Here is a 23,848-nt window from a genome sequence, read left to right on the forward strand (position 1 = left end):
AATTTAGTTTGCCACATTGATTGACTCTTTTCACTAGTGATTTTTTTGTAGTGAGTAAGGCTGTCTGATAGCATTTTACCTACAGCAGAACTTAAACTTTTTTTTTTTTTTTTTAGTAGGCTACACACCTAGCATGGCCCCCAGTGCCAAAGTAGGGCTTGAACTCACAACCCTGAGATCAAGACCTGGGCTAAGATCAAGAGTTGGACACTCAACCAGCTGAGCCACCCAGGCCCCCCTAGAACTTCTCTTAAGTCATCTCTATACCCAACATGGGGCTCAAACTTACAGCCCCAAGATCAAAAGTCACATGCCTCCCCAACTCAGCCACACTCAGTAAAACTTCTTTTAAAATGGGAGTCAATCCAAGTTTCTGTAATATTGTAAATCCTTTCTTGTCATTTCAACAATCTTCATAGTATCTTCACCAGTAGACTTCATCTCAAGAAACCATTTTGCTCATCCACAAGAAGCAACTCCTCATCCATTCAAGTTTAATCATGAGATTGCAGCATTTCAGTCCCATCTGTGGGCTCCACTTTAAAAAAAAAAAAAAAAAGATTTATGAAAGAGAGAGAGAGAGTGAAAGAGCAGGGGGAGGAGGAGAGGGAGAAGCAGGGTCCCTGCCAAGCAAGGAGCCCGATGTAGGACTCGATCCCAGGACCCTGGGATCATGACCTGAGTCAAAGGCAGCCTTTTTTTTTTTTTTTTTAAAGATCTTATTTATTCATTTGACAGAGAGTGATCACAAGTAGGCAGAGAGGCAGGCAGAGAGAGAGGAAGAAGCAGGCTCCCCACTGAGCAGAGAGCCCGATGCGAGGCTCGATCCCAGGACCCTGAGATCATGACCCGAGCCGAAGGCAGTGGCTCAACCCGCTGAGCCACCCAGGCGCCCCTGAAGGCAGCCTCTTAACAGACTGAGCCACTCAGGGGTCCCCAGGCTCCACATCTAATCCTAGTTCTTTTGCTGTTTCCACCATATCTGCAGTGACTTTCTCCACAGACATCATGAACCCCTCAAAGTCATCCATCGGGATAGGAATCAACTTTTCCAAATTGGAATCCTGCTAATGTTGCTCTTTTTATTTCTTTACACAAAGCATGAATATCTTAATGGGATCTAGAATGGTGACTCCTTTCCAGAAGGATTATTGCTTTTGGTGTTATATCTAAGAAATCGTTGCCTCAACGTCATGAAGATTTCCTCCTGTTTTCTGAGCTTCATAGTTTTAGCTGTTACATTTGGATCTTTGATCCATTTCAATTTTTGTGTGAGGTGTAAGATAAGCTTCCAACTTCGTTCTTTTGTATGTGGATATCCAATTTTCTCAACACCATTTATTGAAAAGACTGTCCTTATAGCACTTAGTATTTTGTCCTAAGTATGTATCACGCTGTAAGTTTACTTTTTTTTTAAGATTTTATTTATTTACTTGACAGAGATCACAAGTAGGCAGAGAGACAGGCAGAGAGAGAGAGAGGAAGAAGCAGGCTCCCCGCTGAGCAGAGAGCCTGATGCAGGGCTCGATCCCAGGACCCTGAGATCATGACCTGAGCCGAAGGCAGAGGCTTAACCCACTGAGCCACCCAGGTGCCCCTACTTTTTTTTTTTTAAACTTAAATCATCTCTACACCTAACGTGGGGCTCCAAAATCAGGAGTTGCATGCTTTACTGACTGAGCCAACCAGGCGCCCCAGTACCTTTCTTTTCCTTTAGCAATGCTTTGAGATCTATTCATGTCAATGCACATGAGTGTTTAGCTCATTCCTTTAAACTACTTTCTAGAATTTCATTATATGAAGGGACAGTATTTCTTTATGCATTCCCTTTTTTATTATCTATTTGAGAGAGAGTGAGTGAGCACACAAGCAGGGGGAGCAGCAGGCAGAGCAGAGGAGAAGCAGGCTCCCCACTGAGGAGGGAGCCCGATGCGGGACTTGATGCCAGGACCCTGGGATGATGACCTGAGCTGAAGGCAGACGCTTAACTGAGCCACCCAGGCGTCCCTACACATTCTCTTAAAAAAAATTATTTAAGCTCTGTGCCCAGTGTGGGGCTTGAACTCACAACCCTAAGATCAAGAGGTATACCCACACCACTGGCTTATGCATCCTGGATTTTCGCTTTTCCCGAAGAACACCTTTGTTCTCCCACTGAGGTTTTGCACACTGCAAATTCTTAGCCTTTGCGTGTTTAGGTCATTTCTCCCTCCCTCTGAACGGGAGTGCACCTGCCACCAGATCCCGGTTTGGCAGTCATGTTCCCTAAGTCTGAAGGCATTATTTCATGGACTCCAGGGATCTATGATGCTAACTAGATGTCTGCCAGCATTCCGGTGGTCTTTCCTTTTGGTTTCTCTCTTGTTGTAGGGATTTTTTTGTTTTTGTTTTTTTTTTTTGCAGTTATGTGTACAGGAGGATTTTTTTTTAAACATCCCTTTCTTGGAACTTGGTGAGTGCTTCCATTTAAGGACTCCTACATATCTTCCTTTCTGAAGAATGCACCTGCTATCCTTTTGACGGTTTCCTCTTCCCTACTCACTAGTCTCTCCTAAGAGTGCTGCTAAATGCTATGTCATTGCTTCCAAGTCTATCTGCCTTTTCTTCTTTCTTTGTATTTGAGAGAGAACACGGGAGCTAGGGGGTAGGGGTTGGGGCAGAGGGAGAGCAAATCTTGGGCAGGCTCCCCACCAGGTGTGGAGCCCGACACAGGGTTTGATCTCACGACCCTGACTGAGACAAAACTAAGAGCTTGCTCAACCAGCTGAGCCACACAGGCACCCCTATCTGCCATATTTCTCAACCTCTTTTATATTTTCCTTTTACCTCGGTGGTGGGTTCGAGGGATTCCTTAGTTCAGTTTTCCAAATGCACAAGTCTCTGTGTCATCTGCACCGAATCTGGTGTTTCTGCCACGTGTAGAGTCTATTTCAATAAAATATTTTGGGGGGTCTGCTTATATTTTGTCACATTTTTCCTCGCAGTCTCTTCGCTTTCTCATCCTGTGCTCCTTGCTCGGCCTGGCTCTGGCCCCTTGGTCACTCTCGGTCACCTGTGTGTGCCACTTGGGCTTGGAGGGCTCCCGGCCACTGCTTTTCCCTTGAGCCACGCAGCCTCCCAGCTGCTCAGGCCGTCGCTGTTCTCTCTGTTCCAGTCTTAGGAGGACGAGGCTCTTGCATTGTTAACCTCTCACCATCCCAAGGCATCCGGGGTTGAGGAGGTAGCCGTGCGGGTGTGCTCACGCGACCGGTTCCAGTGCAGGCCCCTGGGCTCCCCGCCGGGGAAACCCGACTCCCCCACCCCCAAGTGAGCTCCTCGAGGCTTCCACACTCAGCGCTGGTTTTTAAATCTTCAACGCTGTCGCACGTCCCAAGGGCTGGGAAGTCCTCACCTCCCACCGCTCCAGGTCTCCTGTGCCCAGAGTTCACTTTCAGTTCAGGCTTACCTCGATCGGGGGGTCCAAAGTCAGGACCCAGACTGGATGAGACTCTGCAGATCTGCTCGGTCCCAGTAGCCACTAAGAAGTTCTGAACAGATTTCCCACAGACCCCAAGTGAAATTGAGGTTTGTTTTGAAAGATCTGGCCTCCTCCTCTCTCACCTATTCTTGCTATGAGAACTGCACCCCCCGCAGTGTTTATGTGGACGAATTTTTGCTAGTGAAAAACAAGAGATCTCAATTTTGGGTGGTGAGCCTCGTTCCCACCACCCAGACTGTGCTTCTCTCCTCCTCCGTGAGGGCTTGGGTGCAGTTAGCCAGCCGTGGTGACAGTGGGGGAGGCAGGCAAGCTTCTGCCGAGAGATGCCATTCTTCCAAGCGTCTCTCAGCCCACCCCCTAGGGAAGCTGGGTCAGTGCAGTCCGTGCCTGGCTCAGCCTGCACAGGAGGACTTGGTTCTTGGTTTCAATCCACCTTCCCAGGGTTCCTTTCTTCTTGGAGGTGGGGTAAGTGGCTGGAGGGGTGCCAGGAGGAAGAGAATTCTAGTACCAGGGGCTGACATTGCTTGCATTGTCATGTCCTTGTTCTAATTCTGATTATCACCCTCAGAACGGAGGCCTCAATGTCAGGGCTCCGTGGTGAAGGATTGCAGTTTGCCTTAAAATCAAAGGCCCATTTCTGTACTACTGTATGCAAGAGAATCACCTGGAAGCTTGTTAAAAATGCAGATTCTTTTGAGTGCTACTCCCAGTTGTAGGGCGGTCCCAGCAAGTCTCTGTCTCCGCTCCACGGGCCCTTGTCCCCACGTCCAGGCTCAGGGGCACCCCTCACCAGGACAGGCTCCAAAGCTGGACCGGAAACAAACACTCCTGGTGATGTGGGCCTCACCTTGAACTATGCTGCCTGGAGTGGTTTTAAAAGGCCAGTGTGCAGGATTAAACATTGTTCCAGGCAGATGAATAACTCCATGGAAAATCTAAGACCTTCAGATGTAATAAATAGCCTTTATTCTGCTCATTTCCTGGGGGGGGGTTCACAGAGTCTCCCTTATCGTTTGATTACAAGTCATAGGATACTAGCAGATACCACCTGCTGTGATATAACTACTTGGCATTACTAATAAGATCACCGCTTCTATTTATTGAGCTCCTCTGTGTACCGGGTCCTCTGTGCTGAGCACCTCACCTGGTAATCTCATTTCTTCTGCTGTGACTTAGCATTCCGCGTGCCCTGGCCCGAAGCTAGCGACAATAGCCCTGGGTGATCCGGAAGAATTCTGGATGTTTGGGGAGCTGCTAAGCAGGCCCAGGGGACCCTCTCCAAGGACCCCAAAACAAGCTTTTCTCCTGTAGTAATTAACTCATCAATATTGGAAAGGCTGCAAACATTTTTCTTCCAGTCTCATTTGTGTTGGAACCATAATGTTCTCCATCATACATACACTTTCAGTTTCTTGGGGTGGTCAAACCTTTTTATTATTTCCCTCATTAGATCTTTTAGGTTTCATGTTTTGTTTAAAACAGAGCCTCCCACACCAGAGATATAATAATCTCCTGTATTTCCTTCAGTAATTTTGCAGTTGAACTTTTCTAGTTTCTTCCCTCTGGATCTAATTGTCGTGGCAACTGTGAGCTACAGATCTCTTACTTTGAAGGCCACTTGTCTTAAAGTTCTATTTATTAAACAAGCCATCTTTTTTCCCCACTTCAAATACTCCTTTTATCCTACTAAGTTCCTGTCTCCCTGGGGGTCTGCTCCGGGACTCTGCCTGTTGTTCCAGGAGTCTGTCAGTCCGAGCCCACCCCAGGTCACAGGGGCCACTCCTGGAAACCTGAGAGGCCTTGGGGCGGTGGCTCAGGACGCTGCCTTTCACTCCCTCGGCGCTCCCCGCCCCCGACTCCCCATCATTCAGAATTCGTTTAATGTTCTCACATATTTACTTTTCCATGAACCTGAGAACTCATCCAATTCCCAAAGCATCCAACTGTGCTGGAACACACTGAACTTAGGGGCTGATTCGGAGAGAACTGAAATCCTTCTGGGAGCATCGTGTCTGCCATGTGTGTCCACTCCCAGAATGGTCTTAGCAGGTCTCCTGCGGGCTCTCTTACACTGTGTGGGCTGGCCGGGCTGTTGTCTGCAAATAATGACAGCTGTACCTTCCTCTCCTTCACCGCTGTCCCGCGGGGGTGACCATGCCAGGACACCACTAACGAGTGATGCGTCCTCGGCTCGCTTCCGACTTGTATGGGAATGCCTGTGGTTCTTTAGAATGTCACCAACTGCTGGTTTGCGATAGAGATTTCTGTTTTAATCTAGATTATGATGTCTCTTTGTCATCTTAACTTACTAAGATTTTTAATAAGGGATAGATTTTAAACTTTACCAAATACTGTTTCAGCACCTATAGAGACTACCAAAAACTCCTCTATGAATCGAAGCTGAAATGAAGGCCCATGAGCAGCCGTAATGCCTCCTAGTGTACGCTCTGTATCCCCAGTACCTGTGCCAGGATTCCGTAGAGGAAGACCCCCCCACCCGCCCTGCCCACGCAGGGATGGGGCCGAAAGCCTTCTCAAATTGCTCACACTCACAGGCGCCTGGAGGCTTCGCTTTCTTTTTAGGGAAAGGAAGTGTGCCAGGCCAAATGCCCCCAGGAGCTCCCGAGGACGGTGGTGTACAGAGTACAGGAACCAAAGTGGGGTCAGGGAGGATGGAGGACCCCCCAGGTCCCTGCCACCAGCCCACACATCAACATACAGACCAAGTGCCTGCAATGAGAGGGGGGGTTTGGTATCTGAAGTGTCCTCTGCGCTCTGACCATGACATGGTCTCTCGTGAGTCCTTCCTGCCACACCACAGCCGTGAGCCGGGGTGTGCAGACCAGGGAGCACCTATGGCAGAGTCATCACGGAAAGCAGGGCTCCCTCCTCAGCCCCACTAACTCCGGGTCCCCATTGCCCTCCTCCCAGCCATCACTCAGTTCCTGCTGGTCACATCTAGACAAGCAGTCCTTCTAGAGCCAGAAAGTCCCCCTCGAGCCAGCTCCTGACTGCAGTGACCCCGGCGCTGGGCGGCTACCCACTCGGCCGCCCCTACCAGCTCCGATCCTGCTTCTCCTCCATCCCATTCTGGGACAACGGCGGGGGGTACTTAAGCCTGTGCCCACCTGGGCGCCATCACAACCCAAAGCAGAGGCTGGCCCAGCGTGCTCTGACCCTGGGCCCTCTTGCCACCACCTCACTAGCGTCTGCCCTATCTACCCGACACGGGGCTTGGGGCTGCCCCCGGACACAGAAGCAAAGATAAACAGAAAATGAGGGCGCAGCCCAGCGTGTCACAGTTCTGAGAGGTAGATCGGGACAGGATACCCGTCCGGTTTGCCCAACCCGACCTTGTGTGAGTGGCAGTCTCTGACGCGCTTTCCCTTCAGGCCACAGGAAGCCCTAGCCCAAGCGGAGGCGGAAGGTGGCAATCTCCATGGGCTCCAGATAGACGTCAGTGCTGTTGGAGGGTGAGGCCAGGGGGTACAGTAACGTCAAGGAGGTAGGCTGCAGGAACCCCACGTCCAGGCCATGGAAGAGGCTCCCCAGGGCCACCTGTGGAGAGGGACATGGGACGGGGCTGTGCTGGGCACCCTTCCTCTATATGCCTTGTCACCTCTTGGAGAAGCACACGGAGGCAACACGGAGCCTCCCTGCACGTGGGAGTCTGTGTGCCATCTCAGAGGGTCCCTGGGGTGTGCTCAGCTCTGAAGGCTGCCTGTGGGCCACAGGGTAGGCAGCACCGCCCAGAGCCGTGAGCTCCTTGAGGACAGGGACCACGTTGGGGTCCCCTCACGACCCGCCGGCGCCTGCCCGGACTGTGGCACATGGAACCGCGTATCAGCGCCAGCTTAACCCATAAACAGAGCTCCCAGAGCAGCGGCATGAGCTTCTGGGGCTTTCCACCTTGTGCGACAGGGGTCCCTTCTTGTAGAGCTCGAGTTCTCCAGCTGTGTGTCTCGCCCGGAACGCGCCCCCGCCAAGCCTCACTTGCTTTGAAAACACCCATCGACAGCTTCTCCCTCTCTCTCCAAAATGCCCTGGAGGGACCCCCACCCCCAGTCCCATCCTCACTGCCCGCCTCACGGCAGCCTCCCCATGTTCCGGCCCATACCTTGCCTTGGCTTGTGGTGCAGTTGAAGCCCAGGTTCTTGGCCTCAAGGCCACAGTCGAAACCCTTGCGGTGTAGGATGAGTGCAGTTTCTGCCGAAGGCAAGGCATCGTCCTGCGTGAAAGACACGAGGGGCGGTAGGGGGTCGGGGCTGTTCAGGGCTCATGGAGGGGGCAGCCCTGCTCCCCAGCAGGCAGGACTGGGACGGGGAAGAGTCTGGGGCACAACAGGCCAGAGCCTGACGGGGACACTCACCTCGGCCTGCAGCGTACGCAGGTTGAGCAAGTGGAAGTCACAGGGCAGAGAGGAGGCCAGGGGATGAAACGAGCGCAGCCCGGGGCCCGGGAGCTGCCTCTTGGCTACGGGCAGGGCGAGTACTGGGGTGTTCAGGTACATGGAGGTCAGGTGGCTGAGGAGGGACGGGTAGCTGGTGGAGCGGCCGTCCTGGACCTGCGAGGTTGGCCGGAGATGCGCGTGAGGGGGACGGTAAACGCACGCCCGGGTCAGTTCCTCTGGGAAGAGCTTCCCCGGTGTGTCTAGGAGGCTCCAGGAGCCTTCACACTTTCCATCTCATCTCACACAACCTAGAAAGGACTACTTGCTAGGCCCTCTCTCCTCGACTTTTTCTGGGGTTTTGCTTCTGTGACATTACAACAAGCACACACCCCATACCCCAAGCACCATCTCCCATCACCGAGATTCTCAGAGTGGGGAAGAGAATGGGAAAGACAGACGTGCGCTTCACGCAGATGGAGGGTGTACTCGAGTGATCCTGCGGTTTGGGTACAGCCCCACGTCCACAGCACCAGCCCCGGTCCTCAGACCCAGGAGCCCCCACAGCTGAGCCCACCGAGGACAGCTGCTAAGATGGCTGACCTGGACTTCCTCTGAGGTGGCTACTTGTCCGTGTTCTGGACTTCTGTCCTAGCATTACCCTCCTGCCCGTCGCCCAGAATCTCTAACTTCCCTTTCCCCTGACCTCCGTTCCCCTGCCAACCCACAAGCTCTCTCCCGTGGCTCACTATTGAGCCACTGACATCTCTTGCTTCAACAGCCTTTACACCATCACCTGCCTCCAGCCTCCCTGGAGATCCACTGCTCACTACTCCAGCTGTTAGAGCGACAGCTTAGGGCCGAGCCTGCCTGCTCGGGCCCCTCCTGGGCCTCCAGTCAAAATCCCGGCTCTTCTACCAGCCGGTCCAGGCAAACGACAGTCTGCCCCAAATGACCCCCAATCTCTTGCTAGCCCAGCAACGGCCACTAGAACTTTCTGTCATGACGGAAACACACTATACCTGCGCTGGACAACAAAGTAGCTGCCAGCCACATGTGACCATGGGACGCTCAAAGCGTGACTGGTAGGAATGAAGAACTAAATTTGGACCATATTTAGTTTTAATTAACTTAAATAACCACGCGGCCTAGCAGCTACCGCACTGGCAGGCAGCTCCAGGCAGGGTTGCTGCCCGTTCGCGCGGTCTCTCCTGCCTTCCGCCCTGTGCCGCGGTTCACGGGATCAGATCAGACCCCACTCGTCAAGGCTGTGCTTGGCCGACACGCCCCTGGAAGCTGTCCTCCGTGGCCTTGGCACATGATGTTCTCTCCCTCCTCAGCACCAGGGGGCAGATTTCTACCTTCATTTTACACACAGAGCTTGCCCCCCACCCCCGCCCCCAAGCGAGGTCCTAGAGAGCAGGGTGGGGTGAGGAACGCGGATGTTTGTGTCCCCCTCAGGCCTACAGCACAAGAGCTCAGGATCTCCGTAGTGAGTGAGGACTGAGCCACGGCCTCAGGGGACTGAGTGGCAGGCTCTGTCATCCGCAGGTGCCACGTCCTGGCAGAACTCGCTACCACTAGTCCGACACCCCATCGCTAGCCCTTACCTCGAGGTCACCGCTCCTGCTGCTGTGAAAGACCAAGTCCCTAAACATGGCTGCCAGTTTGGAGAAAAAGCCAGGCTGGTGGGGGCAAAGAAAGCCATGAGATGCACGGGGCTGCAGCAGAGAGGGCTAGAGGACGCGGTGGGGGCCGGGGGCACAGAGGAAGGCGGGAGATGCCGTGGGAGACGGAAGTGCCAGGCTGCCTGGCAGAGCATCAGGCTCACTCCCCGCACCCAGGGAAGAGCCCTACTCTTGCTACCCCTTGCCCGCCTCTAGCTCTGCCGCCCAAGGACCAGCCTGACCTGGCTCCCGGGGAGGGAGGCCCGGAATTTACCTCACTGCCCAGGCTTCGCCGCTCCAGCAGGAGGCGGAAATGGTTGCAGGTTCTCTTGTTGTCCTTGAGCCCTTGGCCCAGACCCCGGTTGTCGTCCTGCATGAGCCGTCGGTCCAGGATCACCTCCAGCTGGCCTGGGGACGCTAACTGTGAGCCACGGTCCTGCGAACCCCCCATCCCCACACGGAGGCAGAGCCGTGGGAGCGGGGGCTCAAAGGGGGCTGAGTGAGGGCCATTGTCCCAGAAGAGGAAGCAAGCGGCCCAGAGCGGGCAGGCGGGCCCTGTGCCTCAGGCTGGGGACCCTATCTGGACTGGCCACGTCAACGAAGTGAACAAGCGAACAGAAGGGCTCAGGGCAGCCCACAGAGCTTCCTGCGCAGGCCCGAAGCCGGGCACCCTGGGCAGACTTCGTTGCAACTGGAACACGCACCCGCCCCGCCCCTGCTCTACACTGGGCTGGACTCTAGCTCGGCTGCCTCATCTGTCACAAGGAGGGCAGAGGGGACGGGCAGATGGCAAATCAGACACAGACTCAAGTTAGGTATCATTTTGGGTTGCCCTGGGGAGAAGGGATGGCAGAGGAGCGCCAAGGCTTTCTTTGTAAAATACGCTCGGGGAAGGGGCTCCCTGCAAAGCTGACGTATGTCGGAGTGTGGGGTTTTCCCAGCACCTGCTTTTTTAAAGAATCTCCTGAGGGAGTCTACTCAGGGGCCCCTAACCCTCTCCCCAGACTGATTCTGACTGCTCTAGTTTCTAAGACTTTTATATGCACGGGTCCATTTTAGGACTTCTGGATATCTTTCCAGAAAAGGTTGCTCAGGGTAAAAAATGATAATCTCAGGGCACCTGGGTGGCTAGTCCGTTAAGTGTCTGCCTTTGGCTTGGGTCTTGGTCTTGGGGTCCTGGGATCGAGTCCTGCATTGGGCTCCCTGCTCAGCAGGGGGTCTGCTTCTCCCTCTGCCCTCTGCTCATGCTCTCTCTCTCAAGTAAACCAACAAAATCTTTAAAAAACAAACACATAAAAAATAATCTCTGAACACACTGTTTCCCAAAAGGGCAGAGAGAACCAAGGCAGGGGGACACTGGGCTCAGCTAGCAGCCAATGGTGCAGACAGAGCTGGGCACAGTCTGACAGCAGGGTGATCCCGGGTGAAGGGGGAGCAGAGCCACACTCCTTCAGCAGCGGGTCAGGCCTCCACGGCCCCGGCCACTGGCCCCCAGCACAGCCTGGACCGGGCACTCTCAGCTCAGCCCTGCACAAAGGCTCCATCCCAAACCCAGAAAGTCGGAAGGCCTCAGAGGCCAAGTGCAAACTGTTCTTTTTACCCTGAGGACACGGAGCCACTTCAGCTTGCCTGGCATGGCCCAGCTCTGGCCCAGTACTCCTCCTGGCTTTGTTTCAATTTTCAAGAACAACAATTCTCTCTTTTAATGACTGTTAGTAGGAAAACAGTATATCCTTTTCTTCTTTGCTCAATTTTTTAAAATTAAAAACATCTTTTTTTTTTCCATAAGTGAACAAGAAGCTGGGAGAGGGAGAGAGAGAATCTTGAGCAGCCTCCATGCCCAACATGGAGCCCTACACCGGGCTCGATCCCACAGCCCCACGGTCATGACTTGAGCCGAAATAAAGAGTTAAAAGCTTAACTAACTGAGCCACCCAGGCGCCCGTTAAATACTTCATTATAACATCAAATGCACTTTTCCAACTGCCCCACCTCCATCCCTGGCCAGTTGAGAATCGCTGTTCAATACCCTGGTGCTTCTTAAAAGGACCCAACAGGACCCCATCCCCAGGTCACCTCCATGGCCTCCACTAGGAGGGTGACAGCCGGCGTCTGCCTTCCTGCCGTGCCCGTGCGACTGACAGGCGCTGCGAATGTTCTCCAAGCTTGGAGGTGATGCGGACCACAGGCGTGAGGCCTGCTGAGAGGAGGCCCTGGGGCACAGATGGGGCTCTGCCTCGTCCTCCACCCTCGGCGTAGCTGGGCTCCCCACTCACCATCGTGTAGGCTCGAGACCCCCAGGGCCTGGGCAGTGTGCAGCGTGAGGCGGTCGCGGGCGTCCTGGATGTAGGCCATGACCGGCATGGGGTAGAAGTTGGCCTGCAGGGGCAGCTTCTTCAGATAGCGCCGGGGCTGCACCTGGGAGGGCAAGGCCGGCTGATCAAGGGCATCCGGGCACCCTCTGGGCCCCAGGGGACCCCAGTCTGAAGGGGCCCCGATCATTCTCGCCTCAGATCCCTCTTCCTCCACCAGGGCCGACTGCTCTCAGGGTCTCGGGAATCACCTGAAAGCCGTTGAGGTCCGTGAAGAAGGCACCCTGGCTGTCAATGTCCGTGTGGAAGCGCAGGGCCAGCTCCTGGTTGACGTAGTCACGGATGTCCACGAGGGATGACATGTCCAGAGACAGCCCCTCCACCCCTGGGCAAAAGGACAAAGGGAGAGCGTGGACAGGCCTGAGAGACGGGCTGGGGGAGGCTGTGCCCAACCCGCCAGCTACTCCCAGCATTTCTGCAGGACCTTCCCCGCAAGAGAACTAACGTCCTTCTTGTCTCAAACAATACATTTGTTGAAAACAGACGCGTGAGCAGAGAACAGGCAGAAGGCAGAGCGTGGCCTAGCTGGTGCAGCCCTGACCTTCCTTCTGACCTTCCCCGTCGGCTGAGCTCACCTGGCAGATTATAAAGCCGGACCACCTGGCGGACATGCTCATAGTAGGCAACCACCTCCGAGAAGAAAGGGCCTTCAGTGACACGCAGCACAGGGGGATCCTTGGGGACGTAGGGCTGCGGACAGGGCAGAAGGCAGCTAAAGCTACAGCACAGAGGGCAGAGCGTGGAGGTACTGGCCCAGCGCTGCCAGAAGTACTTGTTCCCAGCAGACTCCGGCCTGAGAGCCCCGGCTGAGCTGGCCCAAGGCCCCAGCCGCTCCTTGGCGCACCCCGCTCCCAGAGGCAGCCGAGGCCGGGCCCCCGGCAGGCAGGGACGACCCTGGAAGGAGGCCTGTGGCCACATCCCACCCGCTGCCTCGGTTCACTGGGCTCCTTGGACCCCCGGATTTGTGAGCAGTCTTAGGGTTACCTGGGCCTCCCCATCAGGCAAGAAGAGGTAGGCTCCACTCTTGTCCTTGGACGCACGGGTGCCATAGATGAGGAACTCCATGTTCACCCGCTGCTCCTGCTCCTCGTCCACCCTTCGGACGCTCTGCCAAAGAACACAGCCCTGACCCCTGGCCCCACACCAGCATGTCAGGCCTGCCCCCTGGGAGGGCATGGATGAACTTCCCCTCGGAGCCAGCCCAGCTTCCCCATGCCGCCCCCTCCTGCCGCTCAGGAGCCGAGAAGGCCCACTCCGCGGCCCCCGACAGTCATGCGGCAGCTCAGCACCCCCACCCCCGCCAGGCAGGCCCTCCTCAGCCCTGGGCCCTGGCTCTTTACCTTGAGGAGCCCGGTGAGGCCTGAGAACCAGACCTGCATGTAGCGGTTGCTGAGGGCAAAGTCACTGGCGCCAGAGTCGATGATGCGCAGGGGAAACGCGTCCTGCCTGCTGACCGACAGCTGCCGGCCGTGCAGGTAGATGCGCACGGAGGCCGGCAGGGTGCGGGGCCCGTCCAGGCCCAGCTGCAGCTGCAGCACGCCGAGGCCCAGGGCCGGCAGGCGGATGGGCACAGACACCTGCCAGCGAGGGAGGGGTGAAGGGAGCAGTGAGGAAGGCAGGGGTGAGGAAGTACAGCCCACTGCGTGGGCATCCATTCTGGGTGCAGGCCTGGGAGTCTAGTCCCAGGGCATTTATTTCTTCATTGAGAAAGGCTGAGCAAATGCCCACACCTGGGGGGGTCCTCTGTTCCCCCACCGCCGCCTCTGAATGTCGAGGGGACATCACTTGCCTCTAGTCAGACTTTCAGGAGTCTCATATGGTAACTGAGAAACTATGAAACAGGAAGCTCACGACAAGGCAACCTAGTCCCCATTTTTGCTTTCCTACCCCACCAAACTTCCCCTTCCTTTGGAGCACTGACTCAAGTCCCAGGAGTGACTGTCCTCTGGGTCCCCTGCCCCCAACCTAGACAGGAAGCAGGAGGGTGGGAGGCCTGTGTCCCAGGTGGAATGAGGCCCCGGGGAGGGGCCCCGGGTCAGCACGGAGGGCTGGAGCCCACGTCCTGGGCCCTCACTCACCTGGTAGACATCGGCGACCGTGTTGGTGGCAGAGCTCCAGTGTGCGCTGATCTGCACAGCCAGTGGCTGACCGTCCTCTGAAAGAACACGCACTCGGGGCGAGCTGACCAGCAGGGACACCACACTGAACCGCTCCTGATCCAGGGGGTTGAACAGCACCACATACCTGTGGGGACAGGCAGGCTCGCTCACCTCGAGGCCAGTGGCTCTGGGCAGCAGGAGCAGAGCTGTGGCCAGGCCGCGTCCCACAGTGCCTGGGCAGGTGTGGGGGAGACGGTGCTGGGAGCCAGGGGCCTTTACCTCTGCGCCTGGCCGGGTCTGGCTCACCTGGGGGAGGAATCCAGCTGGATCACTGTGCGCTCTGGCAGGGCGTCGTGATTTAAGCGGGTGTCATCCTGGGGATTAGATGGGTTGGAAGGGAAGAACCGTCACGGGGCTTGGCCCGGCTCAGGGTCTTGTCTCCTCCCCAGCCCCTGCCTGTCCTGGCTGTGGACCACCAGCCTCGCTGGGCACCAATCTTTCCCTCCAGGGCAGGCAGGACAGGAAGAGTGATGCCCTCTTGGATGGGACTGCACACTCCAGAGAACGCCCCGAGCCGACAGAGAAGTGGGGCTCACCATCTGGAGGAAGGGCGCCTCAGGCTCGAAGCGGTAGGTCTCCCTGTCCCCCAGCACCAGATAGTGAGCCGCATTGATGATGACCTGCTTCAGGCTCACAAGGGAGCGCAGGAGCCTGGGGACACAGGAGGCAGGAGGGGAGCCATGGAGAACACGGCCACAGACAGACTGCCCACCTCCCCAGCAGGAAGAGCCCTCGGCAGGCCTGCCCACTGACTGCCCAGCACGGCCTTTCTTTAGGACAGTGGGCAAGGACATGGATCCGGCGGGGAGGAGGCAGGGGCCCCCACCTGATGCCATAGTCTGCCACAACTGCCTCCTTGGCGGTGCCGGTGATGGCGTCGTGGTGCTGGAAGAGGCCCAGAGTGCGCCGAGCTTCCGTCAAAAGGGCGAAGTCCGAGAGCGGGTACTGGCTGGCCAGTCCAGAGCGGCGGGCGTGAGCGGTAGCCAGACTGTACAGTATCTCCGCACCCCTGCCAGACAGAGGGGTCACACTCCTGCCTGCACGACCCCCAGGTCCGCCGTGCTCAGCAAGCCCCGTCCCCTTCCTTCCACCACGTCTCCGCCCGCCTTCGTCTCCAAGCCCTTCTAGTGCATTCTGAGCCAGTCCGGCTCCTCCTGAAACCCTGAAGGGTCATTCTCCTCCCTCTGGCCTAGAAGCAGGAGTGAGCCTCACCGCAGGTGGGCTTCCAGGACCCGGTCCAAGCTCTTGTAGAAGGGCCGAGAAGTATAGTAGCCAGTCCAGTAATGGTCTTCCCGGTCCGCGTAGGAGAAGAAATCCCCGCTCAGCACGGGGAAGCCTGGAGGCCGGGCCCCCGGCTCCACCCCAGTCTTCTTGTACAGAGCGTCAAAATAGTCAGAGAGGGTGCCAAACTGGGCCTGCGGAGACCCCAAAACCCGCTCCCATCAGTTCCAGAGCTTCTAGAAGCTGTGGCCCCCAGGGCTGCAGCCGGGCACTGGGGGCAGAGATTCTGCCTATGCGCAGGCAGCTGTGGCACGTCCTGCCCTGCGGGACCGCACACAGACACTGGGAGGCCCGCAGAGGAACTCTGACAGAAAAGGGAGACTCTTGCCCAAGAGTCAGGCACAAACCGCCCCCCCCCCGGAGCTGGTAACCTCCCAGGCCAGGCCAGTCTGCAGCACTGGGGAGGGACCCCCAACCCTGCCCCCCAGCTCGGCGCCCCTCCCACCTGCACATGGAGGTCAGGCTTGCTGTTGAGGAAGTCAAAGAGCCGCTGGTAGTTGAAGAACTGGGCATCCCACTCTTGGGGCTTGTCGTATCGGAAGTCATCCCCCAGCGGCACCAGGAGGACGTTGCTTCGGAACAGCCGGGACTTTTTCCGGTACTGGTCCAGGAGCAGCGCGGCCCTGCAGTGGGGAAGGGCACGGGCCCCAGTGGAGTCTGGGCTTAAGAGGAACGGGGCTGAGCCAGCCCCAGAGGGCCCCTGAACACATCCATCAAGGAGTCATGGGGCCCGCAGTGGGCACCACCCAGACTGGGAGACCTGTGCCCAGGAGCCCCATGTTCTCTGGATAGTTCTGACAACCAGGGACGTCTTCCCAGGCTGGGCTGTGGTTTCCGGCTGCAGGTCCTGGATAACACGGTGGCCCTTAGACACCACACATAACGCAGCACCCCCCCACCATTGTCCTCCAGATGCAAACCACACTCCTCTGTGCCTTCCATTCCCACTCCACAAGCCCAGCTCCTCTGTCTCCCAGGTCCCTCCATCCCCAGCGGTTCTCCAGCACACTGTGCCCGTGTCCCTCAGTGCAAGGGGCCCAGCACTGGAGGCGGGAGTCCAGGTGAGCCCCCTGACCGCCCCCTCGGCCGGCCGGCGTGCGGGGGCATCAGCAGGAGCGTCTCTGGCAGCCCCACGGTCACCCCACGGAGCTGATGTCAGCCAGCATGCACATTTCCCGTGCCCGAGGTTCAGCAAGGTCCTCTCTTCTCATCCTGAACTTTTCTATGCTGTTTTCTGAGGCTAAGAGGGGAACCTTACGTTTACATCTAATAAATCTCATCAGGTTGGATTCGACCCACATCACACACAACCTGTGGTGATCTTGTGGGATCCTGACCCTGACACCTGGCTTCACTTTGCCTACCAGTTAGTGGCACAGCACACCACCAAAGAGCCTAGAACCAGAGCAGACTAGGCCAGCTCCACACGGACTAGGCTGAGTGATCCTGGGCAAGTTACTTAACTTCTCTGGGCCTCAGTTTTTATAAAATGAGAAGAACATCAGTACCTACCATCATGATGTTTTGAGAATTAAAACAAACTAAATGGGGGCGCCTGGGTGGCTCAGTAGGTTAAGCCTCTGCCTTCAGCTCAGGTCATGATCTCAGGGTCCTGGGATCAAGCCCTGCATCAGGCTCTCTGCTCGGTGGGGAGCCTGCTTCCCCATTTCTCTCTGCCTGCCTTTCTGCCTACTTGTGATCTCTCTCTCTGTCAAATAAATAAATAAAATCTTAAAAAAAAAAAAAACTACACGAATTCGTATATACTGAACACTTAGAACGGCGCCTTGCACATACAGCGGAAACGACAAATACACATTTGTCATTTTTGTTTTCAGTCAAGTAACTGGTAAAATCAATAGAAAATCAGAGCCTTGCAGCCTCTTGTTAAAGTCCCTGTCTCTTTTCAGACCAATCTAGTAATTGGCACATTGTGGGTACCGTGGTTCACCCAGCCACTAATCTACTTAACTGTGCTGACCCAGTGGGTACTATTATACTACTCTACGCTCAAGGGAGTACCCCTCAAACACCCTCTCCCCCTAATTCCTGAGCCTAGTAAGCCTTTCAAAGGAGAAGACGAAGTTACTCTCATGACTTGCCCTCCACAGACCTGGGCTGGCATCACAGGTCACAACTGCTGCTCTAGGACACACCACGCCTTAACAGCCCTAGAATCTTGCTTAGAATCAGCATTCGGATTTTTGAGTTTCAGAAACAAAAGACCATTTTCTTTCCCTTTTGGTCACACATTTCGCCTCTCGGACCTCATGGAAATCTGAGTTACTGCAACACGAAAACCAGTTCAACTTGTTATATTCCCAAAGCCATTTGGTTCCGGCCAACCCACTGTTTTAGATCACTCTTAGTTTGCCCTCTTCCGGGGTGTGGGCTGACTTCAGCAACAAAAACATCTTTAGGGGTCCCTAATAACCCTTGGGGGCATAGGTGGGCTTTCTCTGAGGCTGGGGGCTCTTGGGCGGACTGATTGTGTATCTAAATGGGGGCTCCTGGCCAATTTCAGGCCAAGGCAGGATGCCCGTGCTAAATAAAGGCATATTAAGCCACAGGGTGCAAGGAAATTCACTTATTTTGAGAATTGTTCCCTTCTGAGTCAATCAACCGGCACTGGCTGGGAAATATCATTTGGGAAAATAAAACCATTCTGGATAATTCCAGTTTTCCAGGGAGGTTCAGTAAAGGAGCTGCCACCTTAGTGGCTGGGGACCTGAACTCACCCCCTGCGCCCACCCCCCATTCTACAGAGGTACAAACGCCCTCACCCCCCGTGAAGCAGAGCCCGGCCTGAGGCCAGGTCTCCTGGCTCCTCTGTGTGAAATGGCCCAGCGCGGCGGGAAGCGAGTACCTCTCAGCCACGTTGGCCTCTGTGACAGCCCGGGGCGGCACCTTCCAGGGGCAATTGATGCGTCCACCTGGCAACCTCTTGAAATCGAACTGGCAGCAGATCTTGGGGTCCGGGCCGCAGGTATGGGGCACGTCATAGCTGTAGAAGGGCATCATATGGCAGAAGATGTCCGTGTTGGCGTCCGAGTCTGGAGAAGACAGAGCGGGCCGTCAGCCCGAAGCAGGCTACCCCCGGAGCTGGGCACGGAGCCCACGGGGCCGGGCAGCTCAGACCCGCGGGATAGACAGCAGGCCCTGCAGAGGCCAGGAGTGAACGTGACCCTGACCTCCCCCGAAGGAGGAGAGCACTCTGGCCACCGGCACTAGCGCTCGCTGGTCTGCTCCGGAGCCTTATTTCTCATCCCCCTGTCCTTCTCCAGGGAGAACCGTGACACCCTCCACCCTACCTGGTCTTACCCCAGGTCTGCCTCCACATGAACTCCAGACTGTGGGTGGCAGCAAAGTGCTTCTTGATGGCATAGTGCACCCTCTGGATCAGCATACTGGTCAGGTTGGCACGGCGCAGCAGGTAGGGAATGGTGGAGCTGTGGCCGAAGGGGTCCACTGCCCAGCCAGACCGCGGGGTTGCACCTGAGAGGACACAGGAGCCACAGGTGGGCTCCCTGGTCCTGGGGACCCAGCTCCCTTCTTGTCATCACGCCAGGCCCAAGCTGGTGGAATCAGCCTGGAAAGGGAACACCCCCCAATCCCCGCCAAGCCCTGTGCCCCACAGGCCCCTGCTGCCTCCTGGGCGCAGCTATGGGGACAGACCCCATTCCTGAGCCCAGACTCACCGAGGTTTCTCTCCAGCCACTGGTGGCCCTCAATGAGCTGGTCAATGAGTGCAAAGTAATGGGAGTTGGCCTCGTCCGGCATCACCCAGCCTCCTGTCACAATCTCCAGCTGCCCGTTTCCCACCAGCCTGGAGTGAGGGACTCACACTGAGCGTGGGGCAGGGATGCTCCGCCCAGTCCCGCTGACCACAAGTGCCAGGACCGGTGCGTGCTGGCCTCACCGAGCCCACTCGCCTCACCCAGCCGGGCCCAAGCCCAGGACCCACAGAACAAAGGAGCGCCCTCCTCTCCCCGCCATACAACCTCCGTGCTGTCCCGGCCCAGCCTCCCTTTGGACCTCCATCTGTGCTTCCTGGGGCCAGGCCCTGGGGTCCTTCCTCGCTGGGCATACAGCTTCATGTGACTGATTTCTCCTAACACCAGTTCTTGTCTTCTCTGCCTCGGCCCCTCTGCCCTCGCTCCTCCCTGCCCTGCTTCCCTCTGCCTCTCCCTGCCACACTGGCGCCCACCACTTGGCCTCCAGCTGCTCTGGCAGCCATCCCGGGGCCCAGATGGCAGCCCTCCCGTGCCTCCCCGGTGGGCACTGGCCTGCGAACTGCCGCTTTCTTCTGGGCATTGATGTTGTCCCACCACTTGGCGAAGAAGGAGACTTCGGCCCAGAGGAAGCGCCGCCGGGGGTCCTCCTGCAGCTTGCCCACCATGCTGTTGAGAATGTGCTGGGTTTGCTCCGTGTAGTACTTGTCAAAGGTCTTGATCCAGCCTGGGGAGCCAACACAGGGTCCCCTTAGGACGCCAGCCTCTTCGTGGGCCCCTCCCTCACCCCTGCCATCGGAGACACCCCACCCCCCGCCGCCGCCCACACAGCCCAGCTCCCAGGGCTCCGCCAGGGCCTCACCCGGGTCATTGTGGGAGTGAGGCACCACGAACACCTGCAGGTCTTCAGCGTCCCAGTCGTGGGGCCCGTAGGAGATGTCAAAGCCTTGCTTCCACACGCCGCCATCCACGTTGTCAAAGGGCAGCTCCTCTGATATGGTCAGCATCTGCCAGGCCAGAGAGCAGCTCAGCGCCCAGCCACAACCACCAGCGCTCCCCGCCGGCGCAGGCCCCTACCTGCAGCTCCGGCTTCTGGCCCCGGCCCCCCAGAGCAAACTGGCAGTCTTGAGGGGAGATGGAGAAGAAGCTGGGCCGGGGCTCTGGTGGCACCACCCAGGAGCCGTTGGCCGTGTAGTAGGGCAGCAGGGCGGGCGGGCCCTCCGCGTTGGCTGTCAGCTCCAGCACCGAGTCCTTGATGTGGCTGATGATCTCATGGTTCTCCTCCAACAGCTGCTCCAGCTGCTCAATGCGGTTCTGCAGCACAGAAATTTGGCTCTGCCAAAAGACCAGAAAGCAATCACCCACGGCTTCTGGCGCCACAGGGAGGATCTCCGTGGGGCCCACCACCCGAGGCCTGACTGGGATCGTTCTCCCCAAGTGCAGGCAGAGCCAGGGGCCTACAGGCCTGGATGGCTCTGGTCAGACGAGGGGAGATCTGCAAATCTCTACAGAGGACTACAGTCCACGTGGCTTGGGAGTACCCTCACCGCCCCCACCCCCCACCCCGGCTCATGGAAGGCGAAGATTTCATCTCGAGTGCCTATTCTCCAGGTGCAGCCTGTCTGGGGCATGGTGCTGACAAGGACTGCATCCGGGCTTAGTGGGAAAGAATGCTGGAATCCATTAGCAATGTCTGCCAAGAATTCAGGAGGACAGAACGGCGGGACACGTTTCTCCTTCCTTCTCTCTTTTTGCTATCCTTGTTTTTTATCTTTGCGTTTCTAGAAAATCTGCCTATTGGGAAGAAACGTTCCTGTCCTGGGCTGACACTGACTCTCCACCTGAGCTGAGATGACCTGCGTATGTGAAGAGATTAGCAGCCAGGTCTGACTCACGCGGGGGAAGTTCCCACCATTCTGGTGGCGGGTGGGGTCATGCTGCACTCGGTCCAGCATCAGGTAGAGCGAGAAGACAGCCACGCAGAAGATCGCAGCCCCGCATACTGTCACCTGCTTTTTCAGCTTCATACTGGCCTCCACACACACCTGGCAGGAGGGACACCATTTGTGGCTCCAGCAGGCAAAATCCCTTCGTTGGTCTTTCCACCAAATGCCCCAAAGAGTTTCTGAGTGCCACTGTCTAGGCGCATCTATTTGCCTGACTCCAGAGAAAAGCAGGTTTCTAAGGATCAAATCCCAACATTGGCTGTGGAGCCTCCTCTCTCCGTTGAGACCCAGAAAGCTCCAGGAGCTCGTCCTGTCCAGTCCTATGGCAGCTCTGCCCCTAGGATGCCGAGGCTGCTCCTTCCCAGGGTAACACAACAGGATAACAGACTTCCCAGGTCTGACTCCAGAGTTCACCCCACAACCTCGGGGTCATAATTAACTTCCCTACAAGAAAGACACAGCCAAAGGAGGTAGGTGTCCAGTCTCCTCCACCATGTGCTTCTAGTTTCAGAGGAATAAACAGATTTAGTTTGCTTTAAAGGCACGGACAGGAAAGCCTTTCTTCTGCCCTCTTGGATCAGACGGATGCACACCGGAAAGCGCCTGGCACAGCACGTCTCTCATTAAGAAAATCAGAATGAGTTCACAAAGCTGCAAGAGCGGCTCGAGTTTCTAACACCAAACGGGCCCTGCTTCTTCTCCGGGCTGGTTGGGATTCCTAGAGCGGGTAATTTTCAGCTTTTGGTTCTAGAGCACTTGGGGGACCCCCTGGGAAGCCAGCAGTGATTGGTGCCCAAGGTCCCCCAGCTAGAGAGAAGCTGAGCACACTGCTCCGCTGTGGGGCAACTTCGGGGGACCAGTGCCCGCTGCCACCGCCCGCGGGCCCCCACTTGCCTGCTGGGGCGGAGGGAGGCCGCTAGCTGCTGGGCCGAGCGTGGGCGGAACCGCCGCTCCGGAGACTGGCTCCCGCCCTGGGGCCGAGGAGCTCTGTCGCCTCTGCGCGTCGTGCCCTACTTAGCACGATCTGATTCCGCTCAGAAGCCTCCGGGCAATATTTTTAGCCCTTGGAGGTTGGGTCTAGGCCAAAGTGGGTGGAGCTGCGGGGAGAGAGAGTTGGGTCACAGGGTGGGTAGGCACCTGCCGCCGGGTCTTCGATGGCCCGCCTGCCGGCCGGCCCAGCCCCCTCCCGGCCGCGGCCCTCGCCGACTCTCCCGGCCCCGGGGACCGCATCGACAACGGCAGGGCGCGGGAGCGCGGGCCGCCTCCGACCCGAAGCGCCGCTCGCTCTTCTGCAGCCCACCCCGGTCGCGGCGCGGGGCGCAGCCGGAGCCCTCCCCCGGATCCGCCCGGCGCGTTACCGTCCGCGGCCGGCCTCCGCGCCGCTCCAGGCCCCGCCGGCCGAGCTGCGCCCCTCACATCCCCGGGGGCGGCGGCCCGCGCGGAGGCAGCGACGCAGACGAAGGCGGGCGTTAGCCCAGCCGTCGCTGCCGGCTCCGCGCGCCGCAGCCGTGCTCCTGCGGGGCCAGGGCCGCCCGCGCGCTCCGCTGCGCCTGCCCCGCGCCCGCCCTCCCACCTCCCGCGGCAGCCCGCCGACCAGCGCGGGGGGCGGAGACAGCCGTGCCGCGCCGGCCACGCCCCGCCCCGCCCCCGCCAGCCTGCCCGGCACCTCCCGCGCGCTCCCCGCCGCCGCCCCGGGACCGGCAGCGGGGCCGCAGTGCGCAGCCTCAGCCCGGGCCGGGCCTGGGCGCGCTGCGGAACCTGCGCGAGGGGCGCTCAACTTTATTTTCGGGAGCTTACTATCGTCCGCGCATTGCCAAGCAGCAGGGGAAACGTTCCTCCATTTCAGCCGCCGAGCGGTGAAGCCCATTTTCCGAGCGCGCCCTGTTCTGCGCCGGGCCGCCTTAACTGGATGCGGCTACGCTTCTCAGGCCAAGGGGTGCTGCTCCTCCCCACACGTGCGTTGATCACGATCCCTTTCCGTGCTTGCCACCCCGTCAGTAAGACACCGTCTTCCTGGTGGTTCTTCTTTCCCTGGGCCTCTGGGTGGTTCATAATTTTGCAGCGTCATAAACATACGCAGTGAATATCTTCCTGAATTCATTTTTCTTCTTATAGTGTTACGTTCGGACAGATTCACAGCAGTGAGATTACCTGGGCCTTAAAGATAGAGACCTGTATGAGCCTACTTGGAGATCCGTTGCTCCCCCAAAGGATTGTGCGATCAGTGACAAACTGTTGAATATTGCTTACACAGCTTTTAAAAAATTGTTACTTAAACTGTCATCTCATTGTTTTAACTCCCATCTCTTATCACCACAAACATTCTTCTAGGTTTATTTACAAACCGAAAGGCCCGATACTAGGGTGTTAGACCTAGGCTAGGTTCATGGTTCCCTAGGCCTCTGTGTTTTGCCCTGTGTTCAGGGAAATTTATCTTCCAGCCTTCTACTGGATTTTTCATTTTGGCAATCATAATTTTCAAAACCTCTTATTTGTTCCCTGGTGGGTTTTTTTTTTTTTTTTTTTTTTTTTTTTTTTTTTTTTTTTTTTTTGTTTGTTTTTTAAAAATTTGACTTTTAATTCACAGTTGATGGCACAAGTCTCTCTCTTTTTTTTATTAAGAATTTATTTATTTACTTAACAGAGAGAGATCACAAGTAGGCAGACAGAGAGAGAGGGGGAAGCAGGCTCCCCGCAGAACAGAGAGCCCAATGCAGGGCTGGATCCCAGGACCCTGAGATCATGACCCAAGCCGAAGGCAGAGGCTTTAACCCACTGAGCCACCAAGGCGCCCCATGATGGCACAAGTCTTAAGTGTATACAGCTT

At 56.9% G+C, this 23,848-nt stretch overlaps 1 protein-coding gene across 6 annotated transcripts; it reads right to left on the minus strand.

The window, feature by feature from the left end:
- Window positions 1-269: 269 nt before the first annotated feature.
- Window positions 270-23,097, minus strand: LOC111152536 (mannosidase alpha class 2A member 2). 6 transcript variants are annotated; one of them, XR_002640929.1, is made up of 26 exons: window positions 22,380-22,536; window positions 21,916-22,118; window positions 20,971-21,120; window positions 20,153-20,410; window positions 19,938-20,082; window positions 19,631-19,802; window positions 19,043-19,170; window positions 18,666-18,839; window positions 18,211-18,397; window positions 15,790-15,967; window positions 15,276-15,478; window positions 14,890-15,072; window positions 14,600-14,714; window positions 14,310-14,377; window positions 13,983-14,148; window positions 13,245-13,481; window positions 12,889-13,011; window positions 12,480-12,594; window positions 12,096-12,229; window positions 11,809-11,950; window positions 9,807-9,940; window positions 9,476-9,550; window positions 7,848-8,042; window positions 7,596-7,706; window positions 6,832-7,036; window positions 270-538 (listed from the first exon to the last, which is right to left on the minus strand). XR_002640929.1 is itself a non-coding variant. In XM_022511022.1 (25 exons), exons 3-25 carry the CDS (start codon window positions 21,100-21,102, stop codon window positions 6,884-6,886), a joined length of 3,528 nt encoding a protein of 1,175 aa, XP_022366730.1. In that variant the 5' UTR covers window positions 21,103-21,120; window positions 21,916-22,118; window positions 22,819-23,097; the 3' UTR covers window positions 5,097-6,883. The 6 variants fall into 6 exon arrangements, 5 of the variants coding, with proteins under 5 accessions (XP_022366730.1, XP_022366729.1, XP_022366731.1 ...); XM_022511022.1 differs by lacking the exons at window positions 270-538; window positions 22,380-22,536 and adding an exon at window positions 22,819-23,097 and having other exon boundaries at window positions 5,097-7,036; XM_022511021.1 differs by lacking the exon at window positions 270-538 and having other exon boundaries at window positions 5,097-7,036.
- Between the last annotated feature and the right edge of the window lie 751 nt (window positions 23,098-23,848).

Source organism: Enhydra lutris, unplaced genomic scaffold (assembly GCF_002288905.1).
Source record: "Enhydra lutris kenyoni isolate GAN:26980312 unplaced genomic scaffold, ASM228890v2 scaffoldscaffold29, whole genome shotgun sequence".
NCBI lineage: Eukaryota > Metazoa > Chordata > Mammalia > Carnivora > Mustelidae > Enhydra > Enhydra lutris.